The following is an 18,039-nucleotide window of genomic DNA, read 5'->3' as shown; positions in this document are numbered from 1 at the left end:
CACAAGAGGTTGAAAAAAGTGTATGGAGATGCTGCTGTCGATTGCAGTACAGTTAGTGGGTGGGCAAGCAGGTTACGTGATGAAAGCGGGCACGACAATATTGAGGATTGTCCTCACAGTGGCAGGCCTTGAACTACACACACTCCAGACAATGTGCAGAGAGTTAACGAATTGGTGACTGCTGACAGACGCATCACAGTGAACGAATTGTCAAGCTATGTAGGGATGGGAGAAAGAAGTGTTTGCAGAATACTGAAAGTGTTGGCATTAAAAAAGGTTTGTGCCAGTTGGATTCCCAGGATGTTGACAATGGCTCACAAAGAAACAAGAAAAAGGGTATGCAGTGAACTTTTCGAACAGTACGAGAATGGTGGAAATGAATTTCTTGGAAGAATTGTGACAGGTGATGAAACATGGCTCCATCATTTTTCACCAGAGATGAAGAAGCAATCAGTGGAATGGCATCATGCAAATTCACCCAAGAAAAAAAAATTTGAAACCACACCTCCTTCTAGAAAACTTATGGCTACAGTGTTTTTCGATTCTGAAGGACTGTTGCTTGTGGACATCATGCCAAGTGGAGCCACCATAAATTCTGATGCATATGTGATGACACTGAAGAAACTTCAAGCTTGACTGAGTCGTGTTTGACCACATCGGCAAAAGCAGGATGTTTTGCTGTTGCACGACAATGCACGGCCACATGTCAGTCAAAAAGCCATGAAAGTGATCTCAAAACTTGGATGGACAACACTGAAACACCCGCCTTACAGTCCTGACCTGGCTCCATGTGACTATCATCTCTTTGGGGAACTGAAAGACTCTCTTTGTGGAACAAGGTTTGAAGATGATGACTCCCTTGTGCATGTTGCCAAACAGTGGCTCCAACAGGTTGTTCCAGAATTTTACCGTGCGGGTATACAGGCGCTGATTTTAAGATGGCATAAGGCAGTTGAGAGGGATGGAAATTATGTGGAGAAATGAAAATATTGTTCCTAAAGGATGTATCTATACACTGTAAAACTTTCAAACATCTAGAATATAATATGGATTTAAAAAAAAATAGTGTGCATTTCTTTTGGAGTGACCCTTGTATTAAACTTCTACTGCAGGGCTCACTAGAGGTGAAAGCCTGAACATTGTACCAAAGTAAACACTCTCCCCTACCACTGCTTCTATTCAGTAAGTTAATCCATTAACTTTACTATGTATACATATTGTACATGACAGTTTCAAGTACAATGTCATGTAGTACATTGTGCTGCATGTGATCAAGTGGTTTAAATAAATAAGTATTGTATCAAATCACTTATATCCCATTTACATTCTTCGGTATTTATTGGGTCAACAGTCATGATAAACAAATAATCATGGTAAATAAATAATCACTGTACGCCTCATTTCTCCAACATCTCTCCTTATCTTCTTGGTTAGTGTTTTAATATACAGTTAACTGTGGCATTTTAAAGGTTGCATATTTCCTCAAACTGAGCAAATTTTGAAAAGATATTATGTAATCACTATAATCTTGTTCATTAAGTACTGAGACTGGAGGCCAGTGCATATCGTAACATGGTAATGAAGTGGTTAAAACACTAATCTTGAGTGCAAGATGTTCAAGATTTAAATCCATGCTCATTTCAGTTCTTCATATGTGCCCTTAACAGCTTCACAAGAATGACCAAATGGTTTCTTCAAACAGACTAGAATATCTCCTGTCCTATCCTTGTTTGTGTCCTCTTTCCAATGCCCTACAAAATGGTGAGTCACTAAACTATGATCTTCCAGTCTTGCTATTAGTGGATACTCTGATGAAGTCAAATGTTAAAAAGTTCTAACTATTAATGTTATCTTTCCAAGCACCAAGTATGACAGAGTATACTGTGGTTCTTTGATCCTTCAGTTCATGACAGATAGAAAATAAAAACTGGGTGAATATCTGGAGCACAACAGTTTACGATTAAAAGTATATGAAATATTGATTATGATTACTTGTGACCTTTTTATTTTCTTTATTTAAGGCTGGCAGCAGCAGAACAGGAACTCAATCAAATAATGTCAGTACTGCGTGAGAAACAGCAAGCGTTGGCAGCAGTAGAGAAACAGATTGCAGACCTAGAAGCAACATATGACAGAAGTGTCAATGAGAAAGCAGAGCTTGAACGAATGATGGAACTCACTGCTAACCGTCTGGTTCGTGCTGGTCACCTCACAACTGCTCTTGGTGATGAGCAGCTGCGATGGGAGAAATCTGTTAAGGTAATCAGATTATTATACCATTAAATATGAATTGGTATGAGATTTGTGGCTCACTCATAAGAGGTGGAAATAACACAGAAAAGGAAAAGACATAGTGCCTCTGTCAGCTGCTTCTTGCATCAGTGTCTCAGCAGCAACTTATTCTGGTAGGATCTTTTGTAGAAACAGTCACAAAATTTATCAGATCTTGGAAGTAACTGTGGTCAAACAAAATGTATGCTTTACTGGAAGTTGAATCTGAACACAGCTGAACTTAGGACAAGTGATGAAGGTGGTGATTATTTGGCTTAAGAGAGAGAAAATCGTCTTAACCACAGTTCTCCCTTCTAACACATCCATTATCATTAATAAGTGAGAATGAATTATTGTTCTTAAAATAAATATTGTCATCACTGGACACATTGTGCTGCACAGCTTATAGGGCTTGGTCCATATCACCTTACATTCTTCTCTGATACATAATTATTCAGTATTTTATATTAGAATTAAATGACAAACCCAGCATTGCTCAGGTGTTCATTTTGCCAATTTTCTATTAGAAAAAAAATAACTGTATTTGTAGAACAATATCAAAAAAATTTCATTTCCCATGCATTCATGAAAATACCCCTGAAATTTTGAAACAGTCATACAAAGAAATATGCATAATGTACACATGTATAAAACAGTACCAAAGTTAAGATACATAGTGCAAAATAAAATTTCTCTGTAATGTTTATTTAATTCATAACTAGATTGTAAACGATATTTCTATTTACATGTTGAGGAGCTTTGATAAATATATTCTTGGGTGAGCCCACCCTTGAGCAAGTGAAACAAAGTTGTCCATGAAAAAAAATATGGAGAGTCAAGTATTTAATAGACTGCCCCTGTGACTTGTTAATTGTAATGGCAAATGTAATTCTACAGTGTGATTTTTTTAAACAACTCTGGGGTAACACCTCTTCATAAAACTGTAGGAGGCTGTTGTTTTGTCTAAGCCATTTGCACTTCAAAATTCAAAGCTATCAAAAGTGGTGTCAGACATTTCCTTATGGTGACTCGACTGTAGGAGTGTCTTAGTAGTAAAGAATAAAAGTATTAAAACTTCATGCTTGATGCAGCATTTTTTTACTCATCTCAGTGTTTACGATGTCATATCTCATCACTATGTGTCGTACAATGATATATTTGTGTAGATACATTCAGCACCATATGTGGGAAAGTGCTGTGAATAGAGTTAGTACCAAAGAAATGATAATTTTAAATGTCAGGTAGTATGCGGCAGTTTTTCATGAATCTCAGAGTTGTGACATCATATCTTCTGATATCTTTGTCTCACAATCATATAATTTTGTGGTACATTCATTGGCATATGTAGATACTCTCTGCAAAATGTATTGTGGATATTGTTAGAAGCAAAGCAGTAATAAGTTCAAACATCATGCACAATGCGGCAATTTTTCATGCATCTCAGTGTTTGTGATGTCATATGTCCTGAACTATGACTAATACCATGATATAATTTTGTAGGTGCATTTAGCAGCATATGTGGATACTGTCTGCAAAATTCATTGCAAGTAGAGTAATAAATTTAAATGTCATGCATGATGCAGCAGTTTTTCAAGTATCTTATTGTTTAAGATGTCATATCTCCTGCACTATGATAGGTAGGGGGTTCTTAGCCCACAGTTATTGTTGCATGACAATAATGAATATGTATATCCAATCTGGTTGAAACCAGTTCAGTGGTTTAAGAGGAGATGTGGAACATATTCCCATACTCACATCCATTTTTATAATATCAGGGTGTATATGTGAACAAGGGAAAAAAATTCCTGGATTTCCCAGTTAAAAATACACTTCCTCCCGGATGAAAACACACTTTTCCCATGTTATTAAATGACAGTATATTTTCCCTCGGAACTGTAAAACTTATCAATCCTCTGAATGGTTATGTTTTTATACATGGGCGTAGAATTTCCCGGCACTTTAGAAAACGAAACTCGGGGAAGAAAACCCCTTTTGGAAAGATTTTGGATGTGCAGCAACATGTACACTGCATGTTTTTGTATTACCAAATTACAAATTTGAATTCCACCAAACGCACCATGTTACTAACAAAACAATTGAAATCAAGATTGCAATACGCTTTTGTAAGCCAGTCTTAGCTCATGTCACGTGATCCCACCAGACGATGACAGCGGATATTCAGACCACAGGACACGTGATGTAGTCAGCTAATAGTAACATCACTGTTAAAGTAGCATGGACATACAAACAGAAAAAGTTAATGTTTTAAATTAACATACATAGTGTTGCTACATGAAAAGCAAAGCTTTCACATATAATACTGGTCTCTAAGGTTAATAAGCTGCAAGAGAAGCTATGCTTTCACATATAATGTTGATCTTTTTCGTGTGTGTTACACTTTAAGATATATCACAAAATGTGCCAGTAAATTTTTTTAGCCAAGTCCAGCGACTTGTTCTCAAAGTTTTCCACAAATAAATTAGCTACTGCAGAGGAGAGAGAGCTTCCCGTAGCACTACATTAATTTGCTCATAATAATGACATGAATGTCTGATCTTATGGGTTCGAAATACTTCTAAATAGCTCATCATCAAATGCTCTGTGTTTTAAGAAATTCATCGTACATTCTCACACATAGTTCAACTTGTGCAAAAAGAAATTTACTTTGAAAGTAATGCTTTTAAAACCACCATCACAATATTTTCCCGCGGCCTCTCAGGAATAGGTTTGTTTCATTAGCTGTCAGAGATGCCAGATAACGGACGCCACCGCGCTTTGGCAGCTATTATGATGCAGGAAGCCCGTATGTTCGTACGTGTAAAACATTAAAAGATCTTACATTGTCATAAAAGAAAAAAGACATCAGAGGATACTCCAAGAGCATCGGAATTTTGTGAACCATACTAAAATGGCACATTTAAAGTGCATGCTTAAAGAGCACATTCGTATGTCCAGCTTCCCAATGAAGTAGGCCTCGACCTGATATTAAGCTTTTCAGTGTGGGTTTCGGTATGTAAATTTTCTTGGAGTACCAGTACTGTATTAACTCATTTTTGATTCTTTCTTGTGGCATAATGCCATATGTGTTAGAAGATGAAAACATGCACTTGAAATGCAGCAAGCAGTTGAAATTAGCCAGTAGTGTGGAACTAAACAAATACATTGACTGCCTCAGCATAAAAGATTAATAAAAACCAAATTTCTTTAGCAAGCTGACAAAAATAACTTCATTGTTCTACAAGGCAATTAATGCATGACTGTCAGAAAAATGGAAATAAAATAAACTCTGAAACTAATAACATATATTAGCAACCATAATTATGTGAATGTATTTTAATTCACTTGATAGTTCCCAGCCACAGAAATCCGTTTTGTTTTCATTTGACATGAGAGCAGTGAATGAAGAGGAAACAGCAAAATCACTAAATGTAAATATGGGTCACATGGAGACTACACACTTCCCCATTATAACTCAGACTGCTCTGCACATCAACCCCGGATCTACGATATTTCCAAAACGGGGCAATACTAGATAGCCCCCCTCCCCCTCCCGCTCCTTTGAGCGTTTGAGATACGACATCAGAAATTTAAAAAATCAAATTTTCAATAATATGTTCATTTTGTAGCGCACATCTCTCTGAAGAATCTGATACAGAAAACATATATGCTGAAGGAAATGTAACACGTGTTATTTGCTCTTAAGTGTGCCAAAGTGCAGTGCCACGCCTCTTCACACAGCATTCTTTTATCGCATATCACTGTATTTCACTCTGTGGAATTGAAACATATATTTTTTGCACTGGTTGCCATCAAACTATATTCAGGACAGTGGAAATTAAAATGTCCTTTGGTGCCTTTCCTCCTTCCAGTCGCCCAGTCTGACATCCTGCCCCTCTTTAAAAAAAACTCGCAATTAATATTGGATGGGATTATTTGTAATCAGGAGAACAAGAACTCCAGAAAATTTGCACTCTTTATTGCCTGTTAGCTAATAACTTTATGTTTTTGGGTGACATAAAATTAAGTATAGGATACATAAAACCAGTAAAGACAAGAGACAAGCAAGACAGTACACATTTCTTCAATCCTTAGCTCCTAGCACTGTTTTCTCTCTAATCCTGCTACAGCTTTACATGGCATGCTTTCCTTTCTGCGAAAGAATCTATTACCTTATCAAAGTTTGTCAAATGTTTTCTACATGAAAAATCGAAATATCGTTGTCTAACACTGAAAAAACTGTTAATACAAATAGTACCCAAGATGTGTGCTTTCTTGATCTCATTACGTCTATTTTGTCACTGTCTCCTAGATAAAACAAAATAGGCCTCTCTAATATTGCAGCAATTGTAACACACACCAAATGAATGACACTGTTTTGCCAGAAATTGTCATTTTTATTACACGGCAGATTATAATTCACGAAGACCAACATAAAATGCCTACTAGGCTTACTACAAGCAAAAAGCTTTATGTTAGAAAATAGTTTCACATTTCATTCATACACTCCAGTTTCTCAAGCATGAGATCGAAAGTAATAGAGATTTTTATATAAATTGGAATCATCAAATTCTTCCATAATTTGTGTGATGTTCCCATTTCTTCTCCTTCCTCGTTCTCACAAACAATCTTGTCATGACTAATTCTGAAACTATCCCTGCCTTTGTCAAAACTTATTCGCCGGTTAACTTCACAAAACCTGCCAGAACCACCGGTATATTTATCCCTGATTATTCTTTGGTTAGGCGTTGTTATGATCATACAAACCCGTTTCTCTGCTACTTCCAGAATAGAACTTAAGCGGCTGCTAGACGGGGACTGTACAACTGGCCCTTACTAGTGTAGCAAACTGACCAAAAATTTTCTGACAAAATTTCATTTTCTTGGAAACACGGAGAAGACAATACATAATTTTTCTTACCTATTATTCCTGTTAGTCGTTTATTTCCTCTCTGGTAGTCTGAATCTATGGATTTTGCAAGTAATTATAACAACAGAACGAGATTTTCACTCTGCAGCGGAGTGTGCGCTGATATGAAACTTCCTGGCAGATTAAAACTGTGTGCCCGACCGAGACTCGAACTCGGGACCTTTGCCTTTCGCGGGCAAGTGCTCTACCAACTGAGCTACCGAAGCACGACTCACGCCCGGTGCTCACAGCTTTACCTCTGCCACTATCTCGTCTCCTACCTTCCAAACTTTACAGAAGCTCTCCTGCGAACCTTGCAGAACTAGCACTCCAGAAACAAAGGATACTGCGGAGACATGGCTTAGCCACAGCCTGGGGGATGTTTCCAGAATGAGATTTTCACTCTGCAGCGGAGTGTGCGCTGATATGAAACTTCCTGGCAGATTAAAACTGTGTGCCTGACCGAGACTCGAACTCGGGACCTTTGCCTTTCGCGGGCAAGTGCTCTACCAACTGAGCTACCGAAGCACGACTCACGCCCGGTGCTCACAGCTTTACCTCTGCCACTATCTCGTCTCCTACCTTCCAAACTTTACACAAGCTCTCCTGCAAACCTTGCAGAACTAGCACTCCAGAAACAAAGGATACTGCGGAGACATGGCTTAGCCGCAGCCTGGGGGATGTTTCCGGAATGAGATTTTCACTCTGCAGCGGAGTGTGCGCTGATATGAAACGCTGATATGAAACGTTGTGAGCACCGGGCATGAGTCGTGCTTCGGTAGCTCAGTTGGTAGAGCACTTGCCCGCGAAAGGCAAAGGTCCCGAGTTCGAGTCTCGGTCGGGCACACAGTTTTAATCTGCCAGGAAGTTTCATATCCGCACACTCTGCTGCAGAGTGAAAATCTCATTCCGGAAACATCCCCCAGGCTGTGGCTAAGCCATGTCTCCGCAGTATCCATTCTTTCAGGAGTGCTAGTTCTGCAAGGTTCACAGGAGAGCTTCTGTAAAGTTTGGAAGGTAGGAGACGAGATACTGGCAGAAGTAAAACTGTGAGCACCGGGCGTGAGTCGTGCTTCGGTAGCTCAGTTGGTAGAGCACTTGCCCGCGAAAGGCAAAGCTCTCGAGTTCGAGTCTCGGTCGGGCACACAGTTTTAATCTGCCAGGAAGTTTCATATCAACACACACTCCGCTGCAGAGTGAAAATCTCATTCTGGAAACATCCCCCAGGCTGTGGCTAAGACATGTCTCCGCAGTATCCTTTCTTTCAGGAGTGCTAGTTCTGCAAGGTTCGCAGGAGAGCTTCTGTAAAGTTTGGTAGGTAGGAGACGAGATACTGGCAGAAGTAAAGCTGTGGTGCACCGGGCGTGAGTCGTGCTTCAGTAGCTCAGTTGGTAGAGCACTTGCCCGCGAAAGGCAAAGGTCCTAAGTTCGAGTCTCGGTCCGGCACACAGTTTTAATTTGCCAGGAAGTTTCATATCAGTGCACACTCCGCTGCAGAGTGATAATCTCATTCTGGAAACATCCCCCAGGCTGTGGCTAAGCCATGTCTCCGCAGTATCCTTTGTTTCTGGAGTGCTAGTTCTGCAAGGTTCGCAGAAGAGCTTCTGTAAAGTTTTGAAGTTAGGAGACGAGATACTGGCAGAAGTAAAGCTGTGAGCACCGGGCGTGAGTCGTGCTTCGGTAGCTCAGTTGGTAGAGCACTTGCCCGCGAAAGGCAAAGGTCCCGAGTTCGAGTCTCGGTCGGGCACACAGTTTTAATCTGCCAGGAAGTTTCAATTATAACAACACTTATCATTTGCAAACCCAATCAACCACATAATCAGACTGCGATTGGTGTTCACTCGTTCGGCTTAATTCCGATCAGCTTGTATAGCCCGGTCCCCTATTGCATACAGGAAAGTTTGTTTCTAGATGCGACGAGGATTCCCCTGACACAGAGACATCACATACACTATGCACGCATTCAAAACTCAACTTATGATTCATTCAAAAATCAACTTACAGCATGTGTTCAAAAACTAACAGGGATGCATTTCAAAATCATATGAGTAATCGATAGCCCAACGTGTGCTGGATGCTAGGCACTTTGTGAAACAAGGTTTTTTCTCCTCAAGAATATGAATTTGCCCCCCCCCCCCTCACCTGCAACTGTCACCCAGGTCTGATACATCGGTTTGCCCCCCCCCCTCCCCCAACCTCTTCCACCCTCATACATCCGGGCCCCTCTCCCCCCCTCATAAATCAGGGCCTGCTGCGCATCCGTGAATCTGGCAGCTTGGGCACAGTAGTAAAATTTTTCCCGGTTGCATATAGCTGTTTGCTGCGAATGCTTACACAGCCAACAGCCACATTTCTGTAGCCAGAAGCGGGAGAAGGTTCTACTCATACACAATTCAACTGCGCATGCACATGAGCCCGCTCGTAACTGCTAAAACAAATCTAATGTAAACAGTAATGATGTCATGCTCATCAGAGGCAATTTGTTGTTATGAAGCATTGCATAGTCTTTCTAAACCCTTTGACACATTTTGCTGTTGGCAGACACTTCAATTAGCACTGTGTTTTGTTGTTGTATATGGCACATTTCCTTTTCAATTTATGTTTTAATTTCGTTTTTTTTTCTCGTTCATGTTTTATTGTTGCAGGATTATTCTGCACAGTAATATCCTTTGTTAGAGTATCGATTCTTGCAGGTCAAAATTTAAAAAAATTTAACTGTAAATTAAAACGAAAAATTCCCGGAATTCTAAAAAATTCCCGGGTTTTTACAGGTTTTCTCCTGGATGAAAGAATTCCTGATTTGTTCCCAGATCTCCCTGTTGTCCTGGTTCATATACACCCTGAATATGTATGTATTTCATCAGAACATTTTTATAACTGTGAAGCTGTCCTCAAACTGAAGATTGGTGTAAACACCACAGTTATTTTCTACACGTGTCTCTATTGAAGACACTATGACGTTCTCTTCCTCTGACCTTTGAACTCATTTGCCCTACCAATTCAAGAAGGACTTACAGTTTTACATTGACTCTCCATATTGTGACTTGTCATTTCTCACATTAACAAGTCATTGTTGTTGAGGTTCTGTGGACATTGAGAACCTGATAACATGTACACATTCGGCTATTTATTATAACATTTGACACTGGTACACTTTACTGGTACACTTAGCACACACACAGTCTAGATGAACTGGAACTGAACAGAACAGCATGTAGGAACAAAGACGTAAAAACAGTCAAAGATAATACACCAATAGCTCACCACATATCGGTATCATTTAAATGGGTTGGACCAGCTTAACATCCTCACTTTAAAACATTTACATAATTTTCTTAAAAAATACCTAGACCCATACAGTTCAGAAAATCATAATTTTTTTCTTTTCTCAGTCCGTTTGTCATTATATCTGCAGGCATATCAGCTGTTTGTAAGTAAAGAGTTTTTACAACTTTCTTGAACACAGCTTATTTCATATAATGATGAACATCAATGTGCTTTGACCTCTAGCACTCTGATTATCATTACACAATGTGACACACTTACTATAGCTTACCACTTTCTTAAATTAATAGCCTCCTGACAAGCTTTGGGAAGAGCCCTATACTCAGCCACTGTACTAGAAAGAGCAACAGTCTTTACTTAGCTCTGTGCCAAGATGCTATAGAACCACATAGCTTAAAAAAATGAGTATGATTTTCTATCTAAAGAACAATTTGCATCTACATAACCACATAATTCTAAATCTCCTTTCCTAAACTTTAGAGCGTAATTCTTGGTTTTCTACAGGTATTTCAAAATTCACTTAGCACATTCCAATGGTTTTCAGTATAAGAATTATTGAACTGGTTAAGTAGCTCACATTGAAAGAGATATCAGGTCTTTTAAGAACCGATAAAACATTAAGCTACCTATTAGGTCTTGATAAGCTACACCATCAGTTTTAGTTTTGTCTTCATTTAGAAAATCAAGTTCAGTTTCAATAGGAGTCTTTACAGTTTTACAGTCTGTTATACTGAACCTTTCCAATAACTGTGATTCTTGAGTTTCTCCCGGTGTATTTGATAGTCAAAATATCCACGGGTGTGCTGCCGGTCTATAGTGTCCAACGGGCACAATATTTCGGCGATCATACATGTCGCCATCATCAGGTGAACTGACGGACTGAGCTCCTGTGAACGTGCCGACACGGAGATCCGTACGCTATGGCTGCTCAGAGGGAACTGGGTTCAGTCGCGGCGGTGGCCGATTTAAATACCCTCTGCCCGCGGTGCGCTCCCTCCGCCGTCCGCACCCCGCGCCACGGTCGCGCGGTGGAACAGATTGCGACGGCGTCTGAGATGACGTCGGTGTGATGGCTCTGTCCGCCGTGGTCGTCACAACTATACGTTTGCTCGATTTACTCTTGATTAACCCGATCGCTGGTTCCCAAGCCTTGCTAAGATTATAGCCACAGTCACGGTTTATGAGGTCATCATTGGTGCGAATTTCGATGGCCTCTCTAACAACGCTGTCCCAGTATCTCGACATCTGTACCAGAATCCTCGTGCGGTCATACTCCATGGTGTGATTTTCCGACAAACAATTTTCAGCGACCGCCGACTTGCTCGGATACATCAGTCGAGTGTGCCTCTGGTGTTCACGGCTTGCCATTGTATATTGGTCAGACGATGCGTACCATCAAGGATCGATGCCGTGAACTCCAGAGGCACACTCGACTGATGTATCCGAGCAAGTCGGCGGTCGCCGAAAATTGTTTGTCGGAAAATCACGCCATGGAGTATGACCGCACGAGGATTCTGGTACAGATGTCGAGATACTGGGACAGCGTTGTTAGAGAGGCCATCGAAATTCGCACCAATGATGACCTCATAAACCGTGACTGTGGCTATAATCTTAGCAAGGCTTGGGAACCAGCGATCGGGTTAATCAAGAGTAAATCGAGCAAACGTATAGTTGTGACGACCACGGCGGACAGAGCCATCACACCGACGTCATCTCAGACGCCGTCGCAATCTGTTCCACCGCGCGACCGTGGTGTGGGGTGCGGACGGCGGAGGGAGCGCGCCGCGGGCAGAGGATATTTAAATCGGCTACCGCCGCGACTGAACCCAGTTCCCTCTGAGCAGCCATAGCGTATGGATCTCCGTGCCGGCACGTTCACAGGAGCTCAGTCCGTCAGTTCACCTGATGATGGCGACATGTATGATCGCCGAAATTTTGTACCCGTTGGACACTATAGACCGGCAGCACACCCGTGGATATTTTGATTTTCAATAACTGATCAATATAGTTCTCTTGCCTTAAAGCTAACACTCCATTATCTTTATCATATTTGAGTTCCATCCCCAAACAATTTTTAGCCATTCTTAAATCATTTACTTCTAACTCTGAACTTAATTTAATTTTCAAAAATTCAGTCTCATTTGAGTAATCTGAAAAGATATAAAGTATATAAAGCTATTATAGTAACTAAGCCTTTATCTTTGTGTTTTGTAAACAAGCAAGGTTCTAAATAAGATCTTTTGTAACCTAGACAGCTTAAAACATCATTTACTCTTTGACTCTGTACTCTGGATGATTCCTTTAAACCTCACATAGCCCATTTTACCTTCAAAACTTTTCTTTTATCATTTCAGAGATTTAATCCTTTTGGTTGCCGTAGGAAAATATCCTCTTTGAGAATACCATTTAAGAAAGCAGCCTTAACATCAATATGTGTAACATTCAAATCTAGTTCAATTGTTAAAGCCTTACCACAGGAGTAAAGGTCTCATCATAATCAACTCCAGGTTCCTGAGTGAATTCTCTTACCATAAGTCTAGCACAATGTTGCACTTCACTTTCACTGTTCTCTTTTTTCTTGAATACCTACTTACACTGCATAACACTTGCTCTTTTTGGAAGAATTACCACTTCAAAAGCATTGTTGTATTCAAAAGCTTGTGTCTCTTCGTCCATAGCAAATTTCCATTCTTCTGCATCAGGTCTGCTAAGGGCCTCCTGCACAGTTGTTGGGTCCTCAAGTTGATATGAATTTCCACCAGAAAAATAAATCTCATAATCATCAAACGTTCTATTTTGTTTGAGCTGGCTGATCTAATTTTTTTTTTTTACTTTATCCTCTTGCATAACACATTTTTTTATCATCAATTTCTTTCTCTGAAGTAACTGTTTCTTTTGAGACATCGTGTAAGTCCTCTCTTAATACAGTACCAGACTTCTCATTTTCTCCATCATCCCCACTGAAGTGGTGATTTCTTCATGATTATTCAGTTTCTGCATCATTAATATTTTCCATTATAGTGACATCTCAGCTTACCACTACATCAGTTGTTTCAGGGCCATAGAGTCTATAGCCTTCTGTATTATTGCTACATCCCTCTAAGATAATTTATTTTGCCTTTGTTCTCTTGAGTTTGGGAATATGCACCATGACCTTGCTTCCAATTATTCTGAGATGAGTAATGTTGAATTTCTTGTGAGTCCATAGTTCATAGGTTGTTTTATTCCCTAAACTTGAAATCACTGACCTGTTTCATAAATATACTGCACTATTAATGGCATCAGCACAAAATCTTTTATCAAGTTTACCATCAAACAGTAAACATCTTGCCTTTTCTACAACAGTTGTATTCAACCTTTCTGCCAAACCATTCTGTTCTGGTGTATAGCTGTTGGATAACTGATGTATAATACCATGTTTTTTCAACAATCTGTCAAAATTCACACAACAGTATTCTTTTCCATTATCTGTTCTTACTGTTTTGATTTTCCTTTCTTGCTGATTCTTTGCCATTTTCTGAAATTCTTGAAATTTTCTGAAGTCTCATTCTTTGTCTTCAGGAAATTCGCAAACGCCATTCAGGTGTAATCATCTTCAAAAATGACAAAATGCTTTGCACCACCTAATGACATAACTTCCATTGGTCCATGCAGGTCTGCATGTACTACTTCAAGTGGTTTAGAGGCTCTAGTGCCTCCAAGTGGAAAAAGCTGTCTTGTATGTTTGCCTTCATTTCACTCTACACAGTTTTGCTTGCTAATGTTAATGTCTTCACATATCATTCCTTCTACAGCACCATTTTTCATTTTAATAAGATCCTTTGCATTTAGGTGACCTAATCTTCTATGTCAATCAGATGCTGTAATCATTTCCAAAAATTCACTTCTTCTGTCAATGTTTAGTTTGTAAACACCATTAATCAGAACTGCAGTTGCAACTGGTTCATTATGCTTGTTATAAATATTGCAATGATCACTATTAAATTCAACAAAATTTCCTTGCTCAGTCAACCTGTTCAGAGCAAATTTCTAGTTAGTTCTGGAGCACACACAACATTTTTTTTACAGTAATATCAAAAGACTTCTGGTTGACTACTGTTGTTACAGCAATTTCGCCAGAGCACAAACTGGGATTTCTGTTTGATTTGCAGCCATCATTTTATCCATGTTAACATCATTTTCTTTGTTTTTCAGCCATTCTTGATTTGCTGTGAGAGGGTCACTAGCACCTGAATCAACATACCAGTCACTTCTGTCAAAAGAGCTACTTATAAACAATGCACTGTAAACATTTGAAGTTTTGTTTTGTCTTGTACCATTGTCACTGTTAGGGCACTTACTTTTAAAATGTCCTGGTTTCTTGCATTTATAGGAAACCATGTCCTTCCTGTTTTGGCTTCCCACTGTATTTCCATTTCAGTGAGAAAACTTTTGTTTACTTTGACAACTTTTGGCCCTAAAAGCACTATCAGTTGTGGTGACCTCTTCTTCCATCTCAAGCAGCTTACTTTTGATTGCGCCTGTTGTGCTTGTAATTCCTAAATGCTCAGTTACCATTATCAGGGGAGACCATTTTTCTGGTAATACTGCTAGCAATAACGAAAGAATCCTTTCATCATTATTAGCGAAACCTGTTCCACATAATTTCTGACCATTGTCTACTATCTGGTTCACATAGCTCATCATAGAATCACATTTTTGTACGCCTGTTGCAATAATTGTTCTCAATAAATTTATTCTTCTTGCAAAACCACAGTCATCAAACATTGATTCAGTTTCTTCCACAAGTCCACTGTTGTTTTTGCTTCTCTTATGCGCACATATAAAGATGGATCCAATTGTAAGAATTATCTTTGCTTAGGACTTCGAATCTTCTGATGAAACTGCTTCTGAGAAACATTTTGCCAACCCTTTGAGAATAAGCACATTTTGAATAGTGAATGACTGGTCTGCATAGTTCTCATGTCCTTTCAGTTTTGGCACATTAATTAGATAATTTGTTGCCATATTTGTTGACTCAAATAATTCTTCTTTGTGAACAGTAGCACACACTGGACTTTGAATCACAACATGTGGATTTTTAATCAGTGATTCTTGATACTTTTAACGATCAGTTATCTGGGTACCTGTGCCTCTAACCTGTTGAGGATCTATGGATATTGAGAACATTATAAATGTGTACACATTCGGTGATTTATTATTACATTTCACATCAGTTTGACCAGATTAACAATTGTCATAATAGAAATGGTGATAAGTTATGGAGAAAATTTTTGGACTGTCTGTGGATGGGGATGAAATCTGGGCCATTTTGACTTGTACATGGTTGCTTACGCACTGAGCCACCGGGTCCAACTCATTGAAATCCACCTAACCTCATTTGCTCCTTGTTCTCATTTCTCCGTCATCATCATCAGTTGTTTGCTCCATTTAACTTCAGATTTCTTTGATTAGTTTTCACTTATTCATATAGATTGTTCACTGATTGCAGTTCTACTTTCTCTCTCACTTCTGCATCATCTGCCTTTGTTATACACAATCAGAGATAATGTGTAACACAGTCTGAGTATCACATAGTGTTCGCTTAAGCAGAAATTTTGTCATATATAAGGTATGTTAAACATCAGAAGGATACAATTTAGGAAATATGTTGTTTTGTACTGCGCAATGACATGGCATGTTAGTAAATTCCATCACTTTCAGATGTTCATTTCATTAGCGCTCATTTGAATCTTTGATTTTTGAAATCAAATTGCAGTGAAGCTCCAGGAAGTGAAGCAACCCGAGGTAAACACTAACATAGAAATTTAGATAGTGTGGCAGTCTGCCTACCTTTTTAAAGAGGAATCAGTGTCAAATAAAATTGCTCGTTGATCCACTACAAAGTTTCAACAAGTCTCAGTGTATACTGTGCTGAAGAGTAAATGATAAGTAATCTGACTGAATAGTTGCTTTTGCGAAGGCTGTATTACCATTTTACTATAAATGATTTACTGTAGTGCATTTGTTGTTGAACATGTTTTAAATGAAAATAATCAAATAAGTTGGACAGTCATCATTTTGAAAATAACTTCCAGTTTGCCAGTTACATTAAGTACTACTGCTCATCTGGTACTGCTTGTTTAATGTTTACTCATGTTTTCCAACAAACATTTATCTACACAAATGGATGTATATTTTAGAGATAACTTAGTTACTTATCAGTTTCTGTACAGGAATTTTAGACTTTGAATTTAAATACTCTGATCAATATAATTTGTGACAAGAGTGGCTTATAATAATGTGGACAAGGTGTACATAATTTGTGCAAGAATTTCAAGAAGTTTGAAATGAATCGTATAAGATAGGCAGTCATCAAACACCTCAAGGTCAATGAAAATGTCTACAGCTTGGTATGTTGCATCCTAAATAAGGATACAATAGCTCAAGCTCAAATTCAAAATAGGTCTCACAAATATTTTAAAAGATCTATGTGGGAGCTGTTAAGCTACATGAGTATTTTTCCAGGGCTAAGAAAACCTGGAGAGAAATGTTGAGTATAATGTTGTAGGGAACATTGAGAGCTCAACTGCAGCAACTCATATCATTGTTTGTAGTGCCAAAGTAATACCTTCAGAAACCACTATGTGAAGTGTAGAGCTCATTAGCTCATTTATTTAAAGTGTTTATTTAGCTTAGATATTGTCTCTTTCCAGGTAATATAAATTACCAAAAACTAAAACTAAAATTTGTGTCACAAACCAAATTATAAGAATTAATCAAGTTTAGATGGCAACACCCTTCCAGTGAGCACTGGCAGATTAATCCAGAGGGCAAATACTATAAATTGATGACAAAAAATATCTACCTTACTGGGCGATGCTCAACTGACTGCTGGTGACAGGAGATAATTATGCCCATATGATAAGTGGGAAGATGGCACTGACCATAATGGAATATTTATGGATCAGCTGACAGCGGGATATGATAACAGTTTGGTAGTTAATTCAGTCTGGAGATCCTTGCTCACAAGAAAACATAAAGGCACCTGGTTTACATGGCAGTCTTGCTGATCTATTCAGTTCTTTAGAGCCAGTTCTTACTACCACTCTAACCAGGTTGTTCAATGAAGGCTTGACTCAAGTTTTATTTCAGAATATCTGGGAATCTGCAGAGGCAATAATGCTGAAAAAGTAAGAGGATAATGATCTTACTAAGCCAAAATCCTTCAGTATCAGCTGCTTTTAACATTCTTGATGAGTTTTTGAAAATTGCTAGACACGAGGCTGCCAGTGGCCTTGCCACAGTAGTAACACTGGTTCCTGTCAGATCACCAAAGTTATGTGCTTTTGGGCAGGGCTAGCACTTGGATGGGTGACTGCCCGGGTCTGCCTAGCACTGTTGGGATGCAAGATGCACTCAACCCTTGTGAAACCAGTTGAGGAGCTACTTGAGTGAGAAGAATCGGCTATAGTCACAAAAACTGACAATGGCTGGGAGAGCAGTGTGCTGACCACATGCCCCTCCATATCCATATCCAGTGATGCTTCTCAGCTGAGAATTACCTGGTGACTGGTCAGTACCATTGGACCTTCCAA

The 18,039-nt window shown here is 39.1% G+C and overlaps 1 protein-coding gene across 1 annotated transcript in view; it reads left to right on the top strand.

Moving 5' to 3' along the window:
• The window catches only part of LOC126260454 (dynein axonemal heavy chain 6), a 1,163,459-nt gene that overhangs the window by 788,994 nt on the left and 356,426 nt on the right, over positions 1-18,039 (top strand). The window contains exon 84 of the mRNA XM_049957783.1: positions 2,022-2,259. Coding sequence (XP_049813740.1) covers positions 2,022-2,259 — 238 coding nt within the window. The remainder of the gene's footprint in view (positions 1-2,021; positions 2,260-18,039) is intronic.

This window comes from Schistocerca nitens, chromosome 5 (assembly GCF_023898315.1).
Source record: "Schistocerca nitens isolate TAMUIC-IGC-003100 chromosome 5, iqSchNite1.1, whole genome shotgun sequence".
NCBI classification, from domain to species: Eukaryota; Metazoa; Arthropoda; class Insecta; order Orthoptera; family Acrididae; genus Schistocerca; species Schistocerca nitens.
Note: the sequence above shows the minus strand (reverse complement) of the source record. Positions and strands in the feature narration are given on the sequence as shown.